The sequence below is a fragment of the Triturus cristatus genome, chromosome 4_1, assembly GCF_964204655.1.
Source record: "Triturus cristatus chromosome 4_1, aTriCri1.1, whole genome shotgun sequence".
NCBI lineage: Eukaryota > Metazoa > Chordata > Amphibia > Caudata > Salamandridae > Triturus > Triturus cristatus.
In genome coordinates this window covers 931,420,041-931,442,391 of record NC_140585.1, presented here as the reverse complement: position 1 = coordinate 931,442,391, position 22,351 = coordinate 931,420,041, and the positions used below count along the sequence as shown (strand labels likewise).

Below are 22,351 nucleotides of genomic sequence, written 5' to 3'. Positions count from 1 at the left end.
CAAAACTGAATCTTAGTTTACCTGAAATATCAAATATAGCACTTCAAGTATGGCTCTGGTACCTATTCAGGAATACATTTTGGAACTGGTTATTCGGACAGTCCCTTTAGAATAAATACAAATTCTGATTTCCTAATTCTATAAAAATACAGATTCGTGTTTCTTACTTCTCAAATTGAAAATCAAAAGTCACTCTGGAAAACACAGTTTCATCAGTAGTTCATTGATCGAGAAATAGATTCTTTCCAAATGCGTTTCCATCTACAACTTAAAATAAATGTCCAAAATGTAAATCTAACTACCATTCCGTGACTAACATACTGCCATGTGAAACCTTCCAACAACTACTGGAAACCCCTTGAAGACTGCAGAAAACCGATGCTGACTTGAATACATGTCCTTACCTTGCAGGAACGGAAGAGATTTGACCAGGTGTAGTTATCGTCCGATCAGCATTCTAGTATTTCCCCCTGCTGTACCACACACTGAACACCCAACCACCACATGCGTCACCAGTCAGGTGACCCTGATAATAAAAGGGTCCGAGCGCACGTGCTCTGGGCCAGTTATGCACCCTAACTATCTGTGTCTGTGTGATTCTAATGCGAGTATGTGGGCCTAGCGCCCGCCAACTCTACATTGGTGACGAGGGGGCTGTGCCCGTGCGTGCAGCAGCCCAGCAGATGGGGAAAAGGGGAAGAGAGCTGCCTGTGTGAAGGGCACCCCCTGCGAGTAGGCGTGAGAAGCGCCTGACCGCCGCGGGGCATGCGATAAGCCCCGGGCGAGAAATGATGATCAGGAGCCCACCCCGCACTGACGTGACAACCCGTGGGGCGTGAGAAGTGCCCCGGAGTGGAGGTGAGAAGTTTGGGAGCCCACCCCGACCCTGAAGTGCCTACATGTAACTGACCCCCGGAGGAGGCCCCCGACGAGCTCGATATCCCACGAGCCCCGCGGTTGCAAGAAGCCGAGAGGGAGCCCACCCCGCGTCGGAAGAGCCGCAGAGCCGCAGACTACCGTAGCAAGCGGAGAGTGACCCCGATCAGCTGAAGGACCACAGGAGCCCACCCCGCATCTGAGGAAAGAAGGTGAGCCCGGAAGATATGGGGCAGCGAGGCGGACCAACGGCGGGAGGACGGAGAGCAGAGCAGCTCCCACTCTCCTGCCCCCACGAGGAAAAGAGACTGTGCCCGTCAGAGAGCCAGCAATTTTCGGCACCAGCTCAAGCCCCCCAGTGCAGCGAGGGCAGCGGAAAAGTTGGGGGCGACTGTATCGTGTGCGGCCAGACAGTGAAGTGAGGGGGAAAGCCACTGAGCAGTGCGTGACAGCGAAGGCCCTGCGCACCTTTGGTACGGATGAAAGGAACTCACTGTGTCGGAGTCCTCCGGTCATGCCTAACTGCCTGCGTGTGCCCCGGGAAGTGGCCGTGCATGTGGCTGTAACTGGGTGAGGAGAGAAACGCCGTCGGCGTAGGAGCAGGAGAGCAGCCTCCGGCGCGAGTATCCCGCACAGAGAGAAGTGTGCACTTGTGGCCGGCGAGCACAAAATGAAGCGAGGCCGCGCCCGCATGCGGAGAGGTTCCCCGTACAACCAGGGGGCACCAGATTGAAAGAAAGCGGCAGGAGCAGCCGCGAGCGCAAAGACACAGGAGGTGAGGCCGGCAGGGGGGGTGAAGCTGCTCTGGCCGATAGAAGAGCTGCCGTGGCTGTCAACAATTTGCAGCAAAGAGCCCCGATCGTGTGGGCACAAACAATATTTCCTCAAAGTAACTAATGATTAAATGAAGCGTGTAAAGCGCCTACCTGTCTGCGAGTGCCTGTGCCCTGTGGGGAGTCCCAAGAAGGTGCAGCAGCTGGGTGAAGACGTCCCACTGAGTGAAGACAGCGCAAGGCCTCAGAGTCTTCAAAACCAGCCGGGATCACGTTGGAAAGAAAGTGGCCAATTGTGGGATTGCGCACATCACGCAGCCCACGAGGAACAGGACCACTGTCAGCAGTAAAGAATGGAAGCGGCTGTAATCCCCATTAAGGGATGACTGTAGGAAAGCTGCCCTGATGACAAGGAGGTGCATCAAGCAAATAAGTAAGCAGAGCAAGGACAGAGCAACCCGAGGAGGCGACAAGGCATTCACCTAAGGCACTGTGTGAGGAGCGTGCCGGAAAGCATCAGGAGTGCGTAAATGCACAAAAGGAACAGCTATTTGAAACTCACAACCAATAGTGAGGGAGTGCACATGCTCTGAATACCGGGACAGGCAAATCAGGAAGGAGAGCAAGACGAAAAGGTGCACGAGGAGCAAGCTCATGGTGTCAAGGGAACCCTGAGGAGCGTCTAAGGTGAAAGGCAGCACAGAGACAGGAGCTGCAGGACTCACCGACAACGAGAAGGATATCGGCTAGAAGGGAGCCCTGAACATAGCGGAGCCAGAAGGTGCAGCGATACCTGGTGGCCACAGGCTGTCGCTGCAGCAGCAGGACAAGGCAGGAGCACCACTAGAAAGACAAGGGTGGCTCAGGAACCCAGTACCAAGCAAGTGTGCAGCAACACAAGAACAGCGGTTACAGCTTCAGGAATGAAAGACTGAAGAGAATGCGCGAAGACCCGCAAGGAGGAAGAAGCCAACCAGCCAGATGGTCGCAAGGAGGGAAAAGCCGACCAGCCAGATAGTCGCAAGGAGGGAAAAGCCAAGCAGCCAGATGGTCGCAAGGAGGAAGAAGCCGACCTGCCATATGGTCGCAAGGGTGAAGCCGACCTGCAAGACGGTCGCAAGGAGGAAGAAGCCGACCTGCCAGATGGTCGCAAGGAAGAAGAAGAGATCCGACAAGAAGAATGGAGAAGAGATCGTTGAAGAGAACGACCGAGGAGATGTCCATGAAGAGGACCCCAGGAGAGGTCCGCGAAGAGGACCAGGAAGAGACGGAAGAGAAGACCAACGACATTAACAAGAAGTCAGAAGTAATCAAGCGAGAGACGGTCGCGACGACAGATCCAGTCATAGATCGAGGTGAAGACAGTGTCCTAGGGGAGGACAAGATCTGGGAGACACGTGTAGAGTGCATGCCACATGGAGAGGCCTGGTTAGGGCAGACCAGCATGAGAGAAGACAGGACCGCGTCGCGAAGGAAGGAAAGAGAAGACAGAACTTGAAGTGGCAAGAAGCCATGGTGAAGGAAGAAAAACAGAGGAGAAGAGTAAAGAGGTGTGCATGACAGGTCAACTTACAAACCAGAAGTGGAACACGAGAAGAGGAAAGTGAAAAGGTGCATGAACATCCGAACACAGTACCTGGAGAACATCAGCATCACTGGGAGTATACATCCACATGCGAATCCTTAGACCACCGGGTGACGACAGAGGCGAGCAGGCCGGTCCATTGGTAACAACCACCTCTGGGACGAAACGGACAGAGGACCGTGGATATCCAAGGGGCAGAGGCCTCTGGGACACCGGTGGCAGCGGGTCCCGACACGAGAGATGGACTGTTAATCTTGCTCTGGAAATCCTGGAGGGACAAAGGTAGCGTGCAACGGAACAAGTGCCAACAACACCCTTTCAGGTGGAACTTAGGACATGCAGAGGTGACCCATAGTGACTCCTCCAACCTGATTGGAGCGACATGGCGGAAATCCACCGGTCCAATGGAAGCCTGGCAGCAAAGGGCCTCCGGGTCGTCCGGTGAGAGGGGACACCCACGAGAGAGGGGCATCTGTGAGAGGGACGTCCTGCAACTGCAAATCCCGTTGGAGGTAGAGAATCACCAGATGGAGAAAATACTTCACCCAGGACTGTACAGTGGAAAATAACACATAACTGATCCACCATCATTCCATCTGTACTTTCATTGGATGTGGAATAGGAAGAGAGAGACTCTACATCACACTTCCACGTTGCAAATCCAAGAAAGACTACATCTACAGGGCACCCTGACACCGTGCAAAGGAGAACTAGAGGTCCTGGCTGCAAGCATACCCTCGTAGGCGGTTGGCCAGTAGCGGACGAGACTACATGGAAGTCGTTATTATTGTGTTGTGTTTGTTTTCAAAGTATATTCTGTCCCACAGGTTCGGACTTCATTGTTTTGACCTTTATTAACGTTTGGGAGGGATGTAGTGATCGTCCAATCAGCATTCTAGTTTTTCCCCCTGCTGTACCACACACTGAACACCCACCCACCACAGGCATCACCAGTCAGGTGACCGTGATAATAAAAGGGGCCGAGCGCACGTGCTCTGGGCCAGTTATGCACCCTAACTATCTGTGTCTGTGTGCTTCTTATGCGAGTATGTGGGCCTAGCACCCGCCCACTCTACATTAGGGACACATTTTTGAAAGGCAGAGTTGTCAGTATCCAGTTTGTGGACACTGCCTGACTTCCTGTCATCTGCGTTGACTCCCCAACGTTTCACTTCATGTTTGGAATCATAACATCTTCTCCCAGTCAGATCAGTTATTCCGCATCCACAAGTCGCTCAAGAAAAACAGCTTAGACTATGTACTTGGTGAGTTCTGAAATCTACAACACCTGTTATACACAATACTTTAACGTACACATAGAGTGGGCTTTGGAGGATTGCTCTCTCACCTCATGTTGTTGGGCGTTTACTCTATCAATCCACCTCCCTGGAAGTGGTTTTACATCTGAAAAGTACCCTTGATCATTAATTATTTATCTCGTGCATACTATATTGGGACGAGGAATAAATCCTCTTTAGTATGCCTTTCCACTGCTGCAGGCAACTTTTTCACACTTTTGGCAGCACTCAAATGTGAATCTAACCCTATCATGGCAGCCCATGCATTCACACATGTATCATTTATAATCGCCTCGTGTTCCCCGCCCCCAAGGGACCGAGGTGAATCAGCCAGGAGCGCATGATCAAAGGCACATGGTATGGAACCAGTTTTGTTATCGACGCACTCTTTGCTGATTTCTCCCCGTTAAATGATATAATATTAGGCATCACTCGTGGGACAACGCTACTTGTAATTCATCAACTTGCGAGTGGCATCATGCTCCAAGTATTTAATATAATTTCCATTCTTTGAGCCTTGTGTCCGCCAAGTTGTGCATTTCAGCCGTCAGTCTTCAGGCACCACTAACTGTTGCCCCCTCCCAGGCAATCTGTGGGGCGCCCAAAGTCTCAAATGTTATTAAAAACTTTTGGCTCATAAAATAATGAGTCTATTGTAGTGCTTCACACAACACTGCCACTGCCCTACCTGCTGTAAATTACAGGTATAATTATTATCCAATTGAATGAGTCTCAATTTACAGACTTTATGGGGATAGGCGTCGAAGTCCATCTGGCTAGGATTGAAACTTGAGACCTGCAGTTTTCCACTTAGGTCATGGGTAAATATCGAATGCAAGCCGTGCTCATCAGCTACCACGTTTATTTATTACACTGCTGTGTTATTCCTGGACTTTTCAGCTCTCCCGCATATATGTGCCATATACAAAGCTCTAGGACATTAGTTTCATTCTCTATTGTATAAGAATCTACTACTAACTTTACTGACAGTTCATGTGTACATTGCAGCATAAAAAAATTAATTAAATACAACAGCAAAATATTGTGAAGCACTTTAGTCCTTCTTCATGCAATTAGCTTTGCAGGCAGGAATAAAGATGTTATTTCAATTATTGCATTCCATTTGTTCACCTATAACCACGTTCAGGAAAAACGGTGTTGGTGTTTCTTTAAGTAATACAATATCTGTACCCCTTACACATAAAACTGCATTGTGTTCAAGGTCTCTGATTTTAACCCATAAAGGAATCAATGTTTGTCCTGGCAATACAATTGTATCACTAAATAAAATGCTTCAAATGTTGGCTGCAAGGTAGGTTTTTTGTTTCTTATTGGTGAAAGTGCTTTACACGAAGCACATCATTTGGATGAAATAAACTATTTATACCATTTTTTCACATAAAAATCTGTTGCAAAGTTTCCATCGCAGAACAATACAGTAATGTCAAGATACCTCATTGAATGCATAACTACATTGGTAGTAAATTCAAAGGACTGCTAACACTACACTGTTTTGAAAACAACATGTGGGTCGAAAAACTACCAATGTGGCAGAGAATAGGAAGAATCCCTTTGAGTAAGGTGGACAGTGAATAGGAACAACCACTCCTGTTCCCTGTGGCTATACTCTCCAGTGCCGCAGTCCCATAACTTTATATTTCTGTTCTTTATTCCATATACTTCTGGTCAATTCCCTCTGCGTCTGCCCCTTCTACCGCAGTCCACGTCGCATTTGTTCCTTTTTTCCCTTTCTTGTACAACTGTTTGTGTCCTCCATCTCTTTCATGTGGCCTCTGCTCCAGCAATGATATTCCAACAAACAACAATTATGACAACTCAACATTCAACGAACAAGTAACTTTATGAATCGTATGTTCTTGGGAAACCAGCTTAGTCGTTTCTTTTTGTTTTATTTCCCAGAGTTGTTTGGTGCAATCTGAAACCAATAGAACTAGAGTGAGGTATAATAAAATACATCATAACAACTTCAAAAAAATAACTTTTCTAAATACCTGTAAATATGTAGATCGACACAGCAAAAAATGACTCCCTAGACCCCACCAGTGTCAACTGATAGCAAATTAACCTCAAAAATATCTAGAGAATAGAGGAAGATTAAACCTCTTGCGAAGACTCAACAGGGTGGGTAAGATCCTTAACTCGTTTTGGATAGCATTCCAATTCTTCGGAATTGAGTACAACAGAGAGGATTTCCAAAAATCATGGACGTTCTAAGAAAAGCTTTGCATGCCATAAAACTCCTCAAAAATCTTTCTTGACTCGTGCTACAATGAGCCTTAATGCTCTGCCTTGTAGGCACAGTAAATAGATATAAATTAGAGCTTCAGTTTAAGCAGGGGGCAATCCAGTTTTTAAAAATGGCAGTGATAATATTCTATTTGGTAGCTCCAGGTGGTATTCCTAGTGCAACCCTTTTTCACTTGCTTATAGTCAAATTAGCAAAAGAAAGATCAAAGGACACATAAATGTGTTTGGAAGTTGTTTGTCCAATGTAAGAGGCAGAAATGCGGGCACAGATCTACTAAGGACTTGTGTTGTGCGTGCAAGAAACAAGTTGTCGTAAGGTTACGCAAGTCCTTAATTGAGATTTACAAAACCACACAATGGGCTATTTGTGCCGCATTGCTTGACTTTGTAAACAAATGTAACGCAACGGTGTGGTTTGAGCTGTGTTGCCTTACATTTTGTTGTTGTGGTAGGCGCTCCAGGGGTGGAGAAGCATTGGCGTTCCCATGCATCCACCCATGGATGGCGCAATCCCCGATTTACTAAAGACATTAAACCTTGGATTGCGCCCACCACATAGAGGTTTAATAAGGACATTTCTTTATTTCTCCTCGTTACCTACTCTTTCTATGTGTGACGCATTGTGCATCACACATAGAAAGAGTAAATTGCGTTTTAGGATTGTGTTTGTGCAGAAATGGATACCTTCTTGCAGAAAAACAGCCCAGCATGTAATGCAGGCATCCTTGCAGCATGGCGCAAGGGTGCCTACATTGGCGCTAGGCAGCACAGAGAGCGCCAGTGCTAGCAGAAGTGTGCCATATCTTAGTAGATATGGTGCATTTCTGCTCTCTCTCCCTTTCACGCAACACAGCAAGTTGCCTCGGGGCGTTGTGTTGTGTAAAATCTAGCAAATCTGCCCTTCAATGCTTACAAATCAATATGCTGAAACCTTAATTTGTGCTGTTTGGCTGATACTGATGAACCAATCCAAAGGTGTCCATTCTTTCTTAAAAAAATATACTATCTCGAACATGCAAAGCGTTCTCAATCTCGTAAAAAAGTATTCCCTACTGTGCAAGAACGCACTGCAAAACCACTCCGATGCCACAAGATAATCTTCGTAAAACCGTATTCCAGATGTATTGCCTGTTTCAAAGGTAATTGCCTAATCTTACAAAGAACCTCAACTGCTCTAATCCGGATGAAGCTGAGCTTTGGTTATGGACAGAAGACCAACATCGACCAGCCTTCTGGGCATACAATATAAGTAGAAGAGAGTTGTCAAGAATTGTAGGACAACATAGACCTTGCTCAACCCACTGTACACCAAAAACACAATGAGACATATTCACAAGGGCATTACGCCACTGGAGTGTCACTTTGCTAATGCTCCAGTAGCGCAATGCTCTGCTCCATATTTACAAAGTGGCGATAAGCCACTTTGCATGGCTTAACCTCTTCCGTGCTCATGACGTCTCCCGGCCGTCATGAGTCACGATGGGCGTGTGCAGACGACGGCCGGGAGCCGTCATGACCACGCCCGCGATCGGAATGCCAGCACTGCGGGAGCGCTGCGGCGGAATTTGCGCCGCAGCGAAGAGGTTAACGCAGCTTTGTAAATATTGTACCCTTTCACGCAGGTATCTGCGTGAAAGGGGCGTGCAATGGCTGTTGCTGTGGGCATTCCACCACAACACTCATTGCTTTTTGATGCTGCCCGATCTGTAAATCTGAGGCAGCCCCAAAAACTAGTGCCACTGAAAAGCAGGCGTTCGAGTGGTAAAAAGAGGATAAATACTTTTATTTCTCCTTGTTTTTTGCTCTTTCTATGTGCACTGCATGATTGTTTATGTGCAGGGAGGTGTCCTTCACATATCATCCTTGCACCATGACGGAAGGTTGTCTGTATTGGTGCTTGGCAGCTTTTTTTAGCGCCAGCACAAGTTAAAATAATATTATCTACAGATATCCCTGCACTCAAAAGTAACAACTATTATTCCTATTGGTATATAACCAAAGAAGAAACCATTGAATGTTATCAAATTATCACTGGCAACAAAGCAGATTTGGATTCTTACATAATGCATATAAAAGTTTTTAAGTATCCAAATGAGCAACAGCCGACATGTGTTTCGTTACGTCTTGTGACTTCCTCAGGGTCCCGAAAGCGTGGGCCCCGGCAGAACACCTCCGACAAGAATCTAAGAGATAGGTGGACGACGCCTATAAAAACCAGATAACGAGTGCCGCATTTTGGAAACCTTAGCCCACTGTCGAAGAAACTATCGGGAATCAAATGTCTGAATAGATATAGAAACCTTAAAATCTGAAAGAGCCCTGAGGAAGTCACAAGACGTGACAAAACACGTGTCGGCTGTTGCGGCTGTTGCTCATTTGGATCAAGACCTTGAGACAACAATTATCTTTTTATGAATTGTCCTTTAAAGTTACATTTACTTAGGGAACATTGGTCTTCTCTTGGTCTTGTTTTAGAATTGTGATGTTCTTTTGTATAAAGCTTTTCTTAATTAAAAACTTTTATACGGATTATGTAAGAATCCAAATCTGCTTTGTTGCCCGTGATAATTTGATAACATTCAATGGTTTCTTCTTTGGTTATATACCAATATGAATAATAGTTGTTGCTTTTGAGTGCCGGGATATCTGTATATAATATTGTTTATCACGGTGAATGCAGTGCAGGATCTGTGTAGCTTGGCATCTAGGTAGTAAGGTGCATTTTTATACTGAGTGGCACCACAATAAATGGTTGCTTTTGCTCTTTACAAAATATTACATTGAAAATACTATTGACTACCCTTTTTGATTATAAAAATCCTGTTGAGGTGCGTTTCTCTTTACATTACTACTGTATAAGTTGTTGTTGCAAGGTAAAATAACACAGTGCTGTGCTGATAAATTGCTTGCAGTGCCTCGCTGCGCCATTTGTTTGTACAAATGCCCCCCATGTCCTCACCAAGGCTATATAACACCCCCACAAGAACCTCTTCATAAGTAAATGTCTCAATGTTAAAAACTCTCCATGTTTGTCCTACATTCAAACTCTTCTGCCAACCCCCCCCTCCCCCCCAACCAAAGAAAATGCCTCCACTGAGGTTACACAAGACAGTAACACGGAAGTTGGAGGGTGTGGGAGGGGATGGGGTGGTGGCGAGGGCACTTGGACGGGAAGCAGCATCAAGGAGCCGGGGGTTGGAGCGGAAGAAGTAAACACAGACAAGGGTGGGGGTGGGAAGAGAAGAAATAAAAAAATAAGAAAGAAGTACCCAGATAATGTGCCACAGTCGTGAAGCCTCATGCGAGTCTTTTGACTCGAGAAAAATGTACACACATTGTCCCTATAGTTGAACTTAATCTTGTTACAGAGTGCAAGGGGCAGGAAGTAACACGGAGGAGAGGCACTGGGATGGGAGGAAGCACCACAGAGCTAGGGAAGTGGGAGTGGAGGAAGCAAACACAGGCAAGGGTAGAGGCGGGAGAGTAGGAACCAAAGTAGGAAACTAGTACCAGAATCAAGTGTGAGCCAGCAAAGATGCACTAATTAAGAAGCATCAATCTGTGCTTAGTCCATGCACCAGTGAAGAAAGAGGAAGTGATGTTTGGTCTGTGCTGTTTAATTAGGAGGCAGGAAAGAAGAAGTGTTACTGAAGCCAATTAATGGTAAATGGGCGGGCTCCGTGCCCTTTTTGTAGACAATAATGTCTCGTAATCAAGACTCATGCGCTAGTGCATACTCTCGCAGGCTTGAACCTAAAAAGACGACAGAAATGTCTTCATTTAAGCGTCTTCTTCGTAACTATCTCTATGGCTGTAGCTGAGAGCTTTCATCTTCTAATAAGCCTAATTATGTACATCTTCCCCAACAGCACTAAGCAATAAGCTCTCTAAACCAGACGTCGCTAATAGACATTTGTTGACTCTCCCATCCCTCACAGACCAAAAAAACATTATATTAATATGTTCACCATAGCACCTGCAATCATGGTTGAGTCCTTCACCACCACAGCTCCTGTGTAACCGCGGGGTCCATGGGTGGGCAGTGAGAAGTGTCTTGAAGATTCAGTTTATAGTGTACATATTACAAATCACAAAAATAAATACTAACATGAAAGTATAAACGTACAGCACAACATGCAGAAAAGAACACTGTGAGACAAAGAAATCCATCTTCTTTCTCACCACTTTCCCGTCCCTTTGAATAGCAAGCTAAGGTTTCCCCATGCATCGTTGCCATGGCAGGACCAGCCCTTCTTCTCCATTCTTCAACATTTCAGGCCCAGCTTTGATACGTCCCTACAAGCAGCAAGTCCAGCCATTTTTGGCCATCCATTCCCGTAGCATACCCCACCTTTTTCCATCTCTCCTCCTCGCAGGCTCATGCCTTTTCTTTATTTCAATACATGTCCAACAGTTTTCTTCCATCTTCCTCGTAACAAGTTTCAGCCTTCTCCTGCATCCGTTCTATAAGCATTAACGGCCAGGCCGAGCCCTTCGTCTGCATCTGTGCTAGAACGGGCCATGATCTTCTCCTGAATCCATCCCAGAGCAGGCAAAGTCTTTCTGCATCTATTCTATGACATTCATTCCCAAGGATCCCTTTAAATGGCAGGAGCGGATCTTCTATTTTACGCTTTCCCGTGGTAGACCCTGACCTCCCTCTGAATTCATTCCACGGCAGCCCTAAACTTCCCATACGTGCAATCTTGCTGTTACCCTCCTCTCATTCTATGATCCTTGCGGACATTCACCTGCATTCTGTACCTATGCTCATTTGGATTTCTATCCATATCAGGCCCAAAATATCCATTGCACTCGTTTTTATGATAAATCCAGTACTTCCCTACATCTATTCTATGACATGGCTAGCCCTTGAATCCCTTCCGATGGCACACCCAGGCCTGTATGCACCTCATCTCTGGCCTGGGCAGGCTCAGCGCTACTGCTGCACCCTTTTGCATACCCAGTGCCACTCTTTGTCCTGCATCCTCTCTATGATCCCTTCCATGGAATATCCTGCCTTGCCCAGACCTAGTCCATAATAGATCCAGACCTTGGCACATAACTTTTTACATGCCAAGTAAAACTCTTCCTCTCGTTCACCCTGATGGCTCTGTATGAATCGCCCTGTGCTCCTTCTTGTGGTAAAATTAAGGCTTCTTTGGGTTGTCTAAGGGCACCCAGAGTAAAATCCAATACCGAATGAAAGAGAAGATGATCCCGATCTACAACTGATGAGACTGGTCCATTCCCTTCATTCAATTTTCAACCCCTGGTTTGATCCCAGTGTAGTGGGGCATTGAGGGGCTCACATAGCTGTACATTCATCTGACTCCTTCAACAATTACTCTGCACATCAGCTCTTGAAGTGGTTCAACATGTCACTCTTCTCTATGGGCTTTTCGGGGTTTGAGATCCTCAATCTGTCATTGGCATCTTTGGACATTCTCTCCATCCTTGCTCCGACCCCTCCTGAGGGTACCACAAGATGACCAGGGCTTCATAAGATAATGGCCTGGGTGGTGGTGGCAGAGATTGGGCAGTGAGTGTGCCCAGGTCCACTTCCAGCACAGCGTTCAGCTCTGGTGCTGGCATGAAGAATCTGCTGCCCATGCTGGTGCCTTGTCCAGCCAAGGTGCATTTTGCCATCTTGCGCGGCTGCCCCCACTGCTGAGATGCAGGACTGAAGGTGACTACAACATTCTCTTCATTGTTTCCACCCACCAGGAAGAGGGGGTCGCCACCCCCGAGGAAGTAGAGGCAGGGGATGTTGACATCAGTGCGCGTGAGGGTGGGTAGCAGCTCCTGCCAGACGTCTAGATAGAAAGAGAAAAGGTCTCCTTTAGTGCTGGCTGGAGAAGGAGAAAAGACATGACATATGATACTCTACACTATCAGTGTGGGACTGATTTATAATGTGTTAACATGCATGCTATCTCTTCAAACTCATTATCAACAACATCGCGTTATCACAAAGTGACACACATGACAGGAAATTTTCTGCAAAGTTGGAATTCCTGAAGTCTGTATTGACACCTGGCAATGTGTGGAGTCACCCTTCCTCCGCTTTGGGAGCAAAATAAAATCCACCAGGAGTTTGTGGTTCGTTCTCAGTGTGAGCTCCATTCCCTATATATATGGTCTGAGGTAATGAGCAGCCCGCTCCTAATCATCATTACCTCCTTTCCAATCACAGAATCTAAGTATTGTGCCCTACACAGATGCTACAATTTCCTCATGTCCATTTTCCCTTTTCTCCATTAAGATACCCCCTGCCCACCTCCCAAACATAGACAGCTGTCTCTCGGTGCACATGGAATTATCAATACAAGTCGTAGGAGAACTTGTAAGGCCCGACTGGATTGGTTGTGCTGGTTACACTTGCCTTCAGGTAATCCTGGGATTGGCTGGGCTGGTAAGAAAGGCTCTAAGGTTGCCATGGAGATGGCTCTGTTTGTTACACTGGATTTACACCTAGGAGTGGCTGTATTGGGCACAGATGTTGTTTTAGACATGGGACTGAGTGAACTGGTCTACTGGCTCTCGGGCAGACACTGTCTGCTCTACAGATAACATGAGTCAGGGCTGGCAGTGCTGCTCATACTAGATCTCATGACTACACCATCTATAAGACATCTTAGACTGATCTGGGATTGGATGCCCCAATCACACTGGCTCACGGATTGCCCTGAAGATGCCCTGCTGGTCTCACCACCTCTCACACAAATACTGTCCTGCGGGTCACACAGGCCCTCAGGTGGCCGTGAGAGTGGACGTGGCGTTTATGCTGGCTTTCTTCGAGACATGAATCTCCTGTGCTCATAACAAGGGCTTTCAAGTGTACCTTTGGATGGCTAAGCTGGTCTCACTCTCTCTCAAGTAAACATAGGATTGGATGTGCTGGTCACACTGATCCTTGTTTAGGTGTGGTTTTGTCGTTACCCTCACACTTCTCATCACAGCAGCTATCAGGCAGATATGGGATAAACTATACAGTTCACATTGGCTCTCTCAGACAACTGATTGAATGCCCTTGATCTGTCATGACCAGTGTGAAATGGGCCCCAGTGCAAGGAGGTGTACAGGAGAGACACGTTGAACGACTACAGGAGAGACATGCTGTGTAAGAGCTATGAGACATCATGCTGGGTAGGGTAGTATAGATCTACAGAGAGGGAAGGGGACATTGTGGCTTTTTTGGTCACCTGGCTTTCTACAAAACATGCTGGAGAAGCCGATGTGTGGCGCTGCGCAGGTCACCAGGTCAGAGCCGCAGGCACAGAAGCTCCCTAAACAAGCATTTGCAATGCAAATTGGTCTCGCATTTGTGAGAGTTAGAGGTATTGGTGCTGTAAATGACAATGTTGATTACCCCCTGTGTGTTGGATTGGAGCAAATGTATGTGGTGTGGAGTGGATTTATGTGCGTTGGAATTGTTAATTGTGGAATAGTGTGTGGTGGAATTGTGTGGAGTGAATTTGTGTCGTGGAATTATGTGGCATGGTATGTAATGAAAATGTGAATTGTAATTATGTGGTATTGAGTGTACTGTAATTATATGGAGTAGGATTGTGTGTCAGAGTGTAATTATGTGGAATGGCATTGTGTGTGGGGGAGTGGTATTTTTTGAAGTTTAATTATGCAGTGTGCTGTTGAATTATGTGGCATGATGCAGAATTCTGTGGTGTGGATTTGATGTATGTGGTGTGTTGTGTAATTGTGTTGTTGATATGAAAAAAGTGGTGGGGAATGGAAATGTGTGGAATTGAATTGTGTGGCGTGGAAGTGTGTGGCGATGAGTGAAATAAGGCTGATTGGAATTATGTGACATGGTGTGGAGTGTATTTGTGTGGATTGTCTTGCCAATTTAAAAAATGCACCTCTTTTACTGGCAGCCTTGCTTCTCGTAAGCAACGACTAGAAGTACAAAGTACGTGTTTATGCACTGCTTGCAGGTTTTCAAAACACATGTGTAAAATACATTGTCATTTACAATGCCAATAGCTCAAACTCTTGCAAATGCAAGACCTATTGCACTGCAAATGCTAGTTAACTGCAGTTTGGGGCTACATCCTGCATGCTATGTTGTCTTCTGACCCTTAATCAAAATGCCGTGACACCCCCTACTCTTTTTTGCCTCTTGACCTATCTTGAATTCAATGCAGCCATTCTAATTTTGCAAATCATTGGCCGTAAAAGGATTTGCCGAGGCTTTGCAGTGAAAGGGCTCCAAAGTATGCATTTTTAAACAGACTTGTGGTAACAAAACTGTAACTGTATGCAAGCAGCCGGAGAGTCTTTTGTATTCGAACACTGAACTAGAAAATACAAAATAGTCTTGGTGTAGGAAGGTGTCTGCAGACATGGAGTCTAAATTTTATAGTGTCCTTAATTAGCAAAGTGGTGCAAATCACTTTAATGACATGAGCGATGGCCTGTGTTTTCTGGCATTCACAATCTCTGAGATCTGTAGGGCTGTGGGGGGGATAACGAAAGCCCAAGTTACTGAATGACAGCTGGACATTGACTAACTGGAACAGGATATCCGCTTACCCACAATCCTCTGTACAATATATGCATTCCCATGATTCTTTTCAGGTTACAGCTAACACCTGATTCCTCATTCTTAAATAAATCTGTCGATTTAGTTAGAGAATGTATTATTTGGATAAATATACTTTTCTCTCGCATATCATTTAACTAAGGTTCATTACCTATGAATGGTGGCGACCTATTAATACAGTAATTCCTAATTAAATAGTAGCCTTTTATAGCTGTTTTAACCCGTGATCATTTTCCCCCTAACTATCGTAGTTTTGCTTGCACTTTGTGTGGTGAGTGAAACGCGCGGTAACGGATCAGTTTTTGGGAAGGTCTTCTTGCGTCGGAGACCTTCGTAATCTGTGTAAAAAATAGATGATTAAGCGGGTATATTTGAGGACATTTTTAGGTTAAGTGTTTGAGCTACTTATTTTCATGCAGTTATGTGAGTCTGTTTTGTACCATATTCTGTTCAGTGACGGCAGAAATCAGTTTTGTTCACAGAGGACATACTACACTATCACTGAAAGTATTGTGTTTCCAGCAGTAGCCCGGTCTAATTCTTAGTGACGCAGGACTCAGCACGGAAGAGACGGGACCTAAGTAGGTCATCCGCTACCCACAATTCTTTGTTCTGTAGCTGTATAGGGAGGTTTCAGATTCCGAGAGACTCCGCAGTCGTGTTCTCTGTGTTGAAGAACCGCTCAAGTTACTGAATGACAGCTGGACATTGACTAGGTGGAGCAGGATATCCGCTTACCCACAACCCTCTGTACAATATATGCATACCCATGATCCTTTTTACGGGCTGATTGGAAACGAGACTCAGCGCCGGCTCAACATCGGTAATTCTGGGAAAATGAAAATCTCCATGTGCCTATCCAAAAAATAAATGTGTCTGTCTGTAACGTAACTCTCAATCATTGAAGCCCAGGCAACATTCAATTGTGACAGTGCATTTCTCTGACCACAGAGCTATCCACTTCCAAGGGGAACTGAAGGGTAAGTTCCTGACAGGTCCAGGCACTTGGAAACTGAATAGCTCTCTGCAGGAGAAAGAAGGGGTGAAGGAAGAGCTGAGGGAGACATACACCCAGAGGCAGGCCATGAAAGACACATTAGAGTCCACAGGGGAATGGTGGGAATGGGTCAAAGGCAGGGTGCAGGATTTTTTCAAGAATGTGGGCAGGCAGGGGGGAGAAAGAGGGTTGTACAGTAGATCACAGCAAGAGCTGCAAGAACTGCACGACCTCCAACTCCGGGGATGGGACGTCATGAGCCCTCTGGAAGAAGTCAAGAAAGAGCTGAGCGAGCACTTTCATGACGAATCCAGGAGGATCATTTTCCGTTCCAAGGTGGAGAACTTGGAGAAGGGGGAGAAATGCAACTCCTTCTTCTTTAAGAAAATCCACTCTGCGCACTCCCCTCTGATTCGACTGCGCAATAAGGAGGGAACCCTCTGTGACACAAGGGAGGACATTAGGAAGGTTGTGAAAGGCTTCTATGGGGATTTCTACTCAGAGAAGAGGTCAGAGGGAGATCAAGCAGAAAAGTTTCTGTCTGGTATCCCAAGAACTGTTTCCCCAACAGTGAGAGAAGTCCTTAATGCCCCCTCACTTTAGAGAAGCTGCACCTTGCTGTTAAATCCTTCAAGTCAGGAAAGACACCAGGTAGTGTTGGTCTCCCAGTCGAATTCTACGCCTCACTGTGGGACCTAGTGGGACCAGATCTCCTGCAGGTGTATGAGGAGATGGAGTTGGAGGGAATTATGCCCCACCTTCTGAGGGAAGGAATGATTGCGCTCTTGTATAAACATAAGGGGGAGAGATGTGACCTAAAGAACTAGCGCTCCATCTCTCTCCTGAATGTAGACTACAAGATCCTGGTAAAGACACTAGTAAATAGACTGAAGGGCACCATGGGAGAGTTAATTCACCCAGACCAAACCTGCGGGGTCCCAGGGGGCAAGGTCGCGGATAGACTGGCACTGATAAGGGAAACGATCCAGTACATCACGGACCGCAAGGTCCGGGCTGCCCTGGTCTGTCTAGATCAGGAGAAGGCATTCGACCGCATCTCCCATGAGTTCATGGAGAGGGTACTGCACGGGTTTGGGCTGGGGAGCGCTTCTGCGGTTACGTTAAAGTAATGTATAAAGACATCTTCAGTTCAGTCATTGTAAATGGTTGTAAAACAGACCCCTTTCCTATCAGGTCTGGGGTAAGACAAGGCCGCCCGCTCTCGCCACCTCTGTTTGTTTTGGTTATAGAGCTACTCGCTGAGTACATTAGGAAGAACCCAAACATTGGAGGGATCCCGACACCTGGTGACGCGAAGAAGGAGGTCAAGTGTTCACTGTACATGGACGACGTCACCCTCTTCTGTGCAGATGGGAAATCGGTCCAATCCCTGCTGGAGGCGTGCACGGACTTTGGCAAGGCATCAGGGGCAAAAATCAACGTAGACAAGTCACAGGCGAAACTCTTCGGGCGATGGGACCTCTGCAACGAGCCTCTACCCTTCCCCATCGAGGCAGGACTAATGAAGATCCTCGGCGTCTGGTTTGGAGGACCAGGGGCAGCAGCGAAGAGCTGGAATGAACGCCTGGCCAAGGTGAGGCAAAAACTGGGCCTCTGGAGCCTGAGAAACCTGAGCATTGAAGGGAAGGCTCTGGTGCTTAGGAACGACCCACTGCCCGTGCTGCAGTATGTGACACAGGCCAGGCCACTCCTGGCCAACGTAGCACGGGCCATCAACAGCACGGTGTTCCACTTTGTCTGGCACTCAACGATGGACAGGGTGAAAAGATCAGTCATGCACAAGGAGCAGTGCGAAGGGGGGAATGCAGTCCCTGACATCTCAACGATCCTCAGGGCCTTCTTTGTGTGTGGCTGTGTCCGAATAACTCTGTCAAATGTGAACAAGAACCACTCTGCCTACAAGGACTTCCGCTTTTACCTCCTCCTGGTGTGGAGACGGATGGGATGGGATAAGTGGGAGAATGCTGTGACTTTCAACTGGGACCTCCCATGGTACTACAGGGAGGTGGAAAAGTTTGTGGGGGAATTTGGGCTGAACTGTGTTACTCCTAGCCTCTGGAAGCCCAAGACAATCCACAAACTGATCAGGACCAGGGACACCACTGAACCAGTGAGCGACCTGCCACCAGCGATGGTAACGCATGTGTGGGGAAATGTATCTTCCCCAACTCTGACCAACAGACACAAGGACATTGCATGGATGGCCGTGAAGGGGGGCCTGCCAGTGAGGTCTTTCATGCAGAACAGAGGCCTGTTCCTTCACAGGAACTGCCCCAGGGGATGCCCAGCAGAGGAATCTGCACACCATCTTTTCTGGGCCTGCCCCTTTGCCCAGAGACTACGAGCTGCCTTACGACAAGAACTGGCAGCCCTCATCCCCTACAAGAACATTACGGACCAGTCCATGCTGTATGGGCTGTTTCCAGGGACAAACACAGAGGAAGCTATCCAGGGGTGCTGGAGACTCCTCTGCTGTATGAAGGACATTCTCCTGTACGCCAGGACCCGCCTGGTGACCAATGGAGAGGAGGTGAACAAAGAAGGGTGCCGCAGGATGGTGTTCAGCCTGCTTAGAGACTATGCAGCCATGGACAAGAAGGAAAGTGAGGAAGAGGAAGAACTGTAACAAAACCCTCCTTCCCCACTGTACTCTTTAAAGTGGCGGACCATTAAAACCGTAAACGCAATCTGCAAACAATTCTGAATCCCAAACTGATGGAATGTAAATGTTAAAATACATTGATTGAAAAGTTAAAGTGGACTGCCCTCCCTAAGGGGTGAGGTACCACTTCCCTATAAACTATGTATCGCAACTTTTAAGCACTTAATAAAAGTTTTTGCCTCAAAAAAAAAAAAGATGGCCAACTGAAATGTCCTCTCAGTGAAATGAAATGAGCCATTGGCAATTGGCGCGTTTGCCAAAGCCCTTGAGAGAGATACAACAGGTCATCGCTTACGCTCGACCTAAAAATGGGCTTACTTGGATTTGTGCTGATGCAAAATTGGAGAAGGAAAATAAAAGCCTTGCGGTCTGTAAGGCTTGCACATGTTGTCCTGGTGTGTGGAGACCCCCACTCCGGGCTAAAGTCAGACTTGCAGGAAATGCACTCACCCTCTAGGGCACATGGCTTTCCACATCTGTGTAGCTTCCTCCTCGTGTTAAACTGAATTACAGCAGATCCCTTAGAACCGCCCCCTGCAGTCTTAAAGAGAGCGCAGGATTGCTCTAACCTAGCAAGACAAAACGTTTATGGTGTTGAGCATCAGAATTCTTTTCATATTGTGAACTATACTGAATTTGTTTTTCAGGATTACAAACTACAATCATGCGTTGATAAAGCCAGTAGGCCTGGTTATTTTCTTATAAATGGACTTGTTTACCAGACTACTGCCTATTCCTAAACAAGCGTGAATTTCACAGTATTGTCTGCCCGAGCCTGGAAACCGGGGCTGAGGTCACCACGGCCATTGGCAGACTGCTGGTGGTAAGTGGGGGCTCTGCTGGTTTTATTTATTTATTGGAGTGTGTAAGGCCCAGGATGGTGCAGAGCGCCAGTTTAAAATGAAACGAAACATAGAGGGCAAGAACGGAGCACTGGATGTCGCTACCCATTCTTTGTCCTTCGATCAAGCAGCAGGCAGTTCATAGTTGGGGACACTTGAGTGCTCTTTGCTAACATTTTGTACCTCCTCCTACAAAACACTTCACAATCAGCGCCATCACTTCCACATGCAATCCTCTATTATCTTCATTTACAGGTTCAGCTCCAAGTGAAAGTGCGGGACTTGCTTTTTAGGTCTCGCCTGAGACAGCGCTTTAGCGCTGCTCTGGCGAGACTTATAGTAAGCGAGTTTTGGCAGTGCAAACAGTGGCTTTTCAGGCCTCCAAATACAGTGCATGTGCGTCGGCCGGGCGCGCGCACCATTTGGAGGCCTGAAAGCACTCGTTTGCTTTCACTTTCGCGGCCGCTTTGATGTGTGATCGCGATCGTGATCACTTTCACACAGGCGCGCGCAGCATTTGGCAGCCTGCGTGACTGGCCCATTGTGCCCCTACCTCCCTGAAACACCGCCCCTCCATTTGCACTGCTCCCCATCGTGCGCTCTTCACACCCACTCCTCTTCACTCCCTGCGCAGCACAACTCTCAGTCTCACTCTGCCACAGCTGCACAATGAGTGGACCCTCCCTCTGCACCCCACCCTGCCCCCTGATCCTAACGTCTTTTTTCCATACACACTCCACCCACCCTTCCGCTGCACATTGTGTGTCCTCCTTTTACATGCAAGTTCACCACCTCAGTCTTCATACACTGTACGTGCCTTTTAAAATGGTACCCATACGTTTCTCTACACCCCAACATTTCCTCGATCCTTCACTGCACCCCGTTACCTACTCTCCTTCACTGCACCCAGTAACCTACTCTTCCCTCTGCATAATCAATCCATATTTCCTTGTTATCCACTACACCTGGTTGTTTCCTTTCTCGGTACACTGCTTCCAACTTTTCTTCTGATTCAGCATTTCCGTTCTACCGCCTGATGATGTTTCCGCCTCCTTTCTTTTCTTGTTTTTGCACATGATCATCAGTTATGTTACACAATGACACATTCATTCTTTGGTAGAAAGGGGGAGATTAAGTAATTTGCTTGGAATCACAGGATGTTGAGAAGAGGACGCCCAGACTCGAATCTGGTTCCCAAGCGCCACAGTCGGCAGTCCTGGCCGTTACGTCACCTTCCTTTTCGGGCCTCTTGTACCTCTTGCTGTGACCGCTGCCTCTACTATGCCCTGTATGCCTCTCTGAGCATCTGCTTCCCCCGCCGACGCCTCCCCTTCCTTACTAGTGCCTTTATATCCGCCTCTTCCCCCTGCCAGCATGTTCTCTCCCCACCCTCTCTCTCTCCAGGCCTCTCTTGTCTCCAGACCTCACCTAAATCCTTAATGACTTTCGTCCGTCCCCTATGGACACTGTCATCTCTCTCCCACTCCCAGTCTGCTCGCCCTCTCTGCCAGGCTCCCTCCCTCTGCCCCTCCACCCTCCCGTGTCCTCAGTGCTTTTCGCGCTTGGCTGAGCCCTCTGACTCCCGCAGCGAGCGTTAGTTTTTGACACAGCTGTACATATTGAGTGCATCAGTGGCTGCCTTTAAACACTGCAAATCCCCAGGTTTCACCACCACTTTCCTTTTCACCATTTATTTATTTTATTTTTATTTTAAAAGTTTTATATAGCGCTAGCTTGACCCGAAAGTATCAGAGCGCTTTATATACACACTGTAAACAAGCATTTGCAATGCAATAGGTCCCGCATTTACTCGAGTTTAAGCTATTGGCATTATAAATGACAATGTGTTTTATTTATGTTCCAAAACCAAAACATAAATAAAAGGCATTGTCATTTACAATGCCAACAGCTCAAACTCACGTAAATGCGAGACCTGTTGCATTGCAAATGCTTGTTCTCCCTGCCTTGGTGATAGATGCAGAGAACAGTGGAAAACGGTGGCGGATGAAAGGCGCCTACTCTTTAAACAAGGGTAGACAGTGGCGAGGGGTGTGGGGAGGGGCAGCAAGAGAGAGAAATGCTGGGTGGGAGCAAAAAGGAAGCATCACAATGCAAAACATTTAAAAAATAAAATAAAACAATCCTAAATCACAGAGCAAGCAGCACAGAAGCGACGGTGGGCAGCAACACAGATAAGAAACACAGAAAAGAAACACGGGTAAAAAATTTTGTAACGACTCAAAACACAAGCAAAACAGTTAAAGTAAATTTTAAAAATACTAAATCACAACGCAAACATTTCAATAACAAATATAATGATGGGCGGGAGGAGGTGGGGCAACAGCGCCACACAGCAAGATTAACTGAATTGCGAGCAGTGACGGGCACCGACATGAGCAGGAAACACAGTGACTGGTGGGAGGCGGTGGGGGGACGGCACTAGAGCCAAGGTAAAAGAAAAAGTTG

At 47.0% G+C, this 22,351-nt stretch overlaps 2 protein-coding genes across 2 annotated transcripts in view; one reads left to right on the top strand and one right to left on the bottom strand.

The window, feature by feature from the left end:
- Positions 1-10,404: 10,404 nt before the first annotated feature.
- The window catches only part of LOC146855842 (kelch repeat and BTB domain-containing protein 13-like), a 40,267-nt gene continuing 28,320 nt past the window's right edge, over positions 10,405-22,351 (bottom strand). Inside the window, exon 4 of the mRNA XM_085653783.1 lies at positions 10,405-12,616. Within this exon, the coding sequence (XP_085509909.1) occupies positions 12,219-12,616 (398 nt within the window). The 3' untranslated portion in view covers positions 10,405-12,218. The remainder of the gene's footprint in view (positions 12,617-22,351) is intronic.
- LOC146855843 (uncharacterized) lies at positions 17,703-19,007 on the top strand. The gene has a single exon (XM_085650668.1). The coding sequence runs from the start codon at positions 17,703-17,705 to the stop codon at positions 19,005-19,007; it is 1,305 nt and encodes a 434-aa protein (XP_085506794.1).

What these genes read in the sequence shown, in the direction of transcription:
- LOC146855843 (XM_085650668.1), top strand. Translation starts at nt 17,703, where the DNA reads ATGGACGACGTCACCCTCTTCTGTGCAGATGGGAAATCGGTCCAATCC.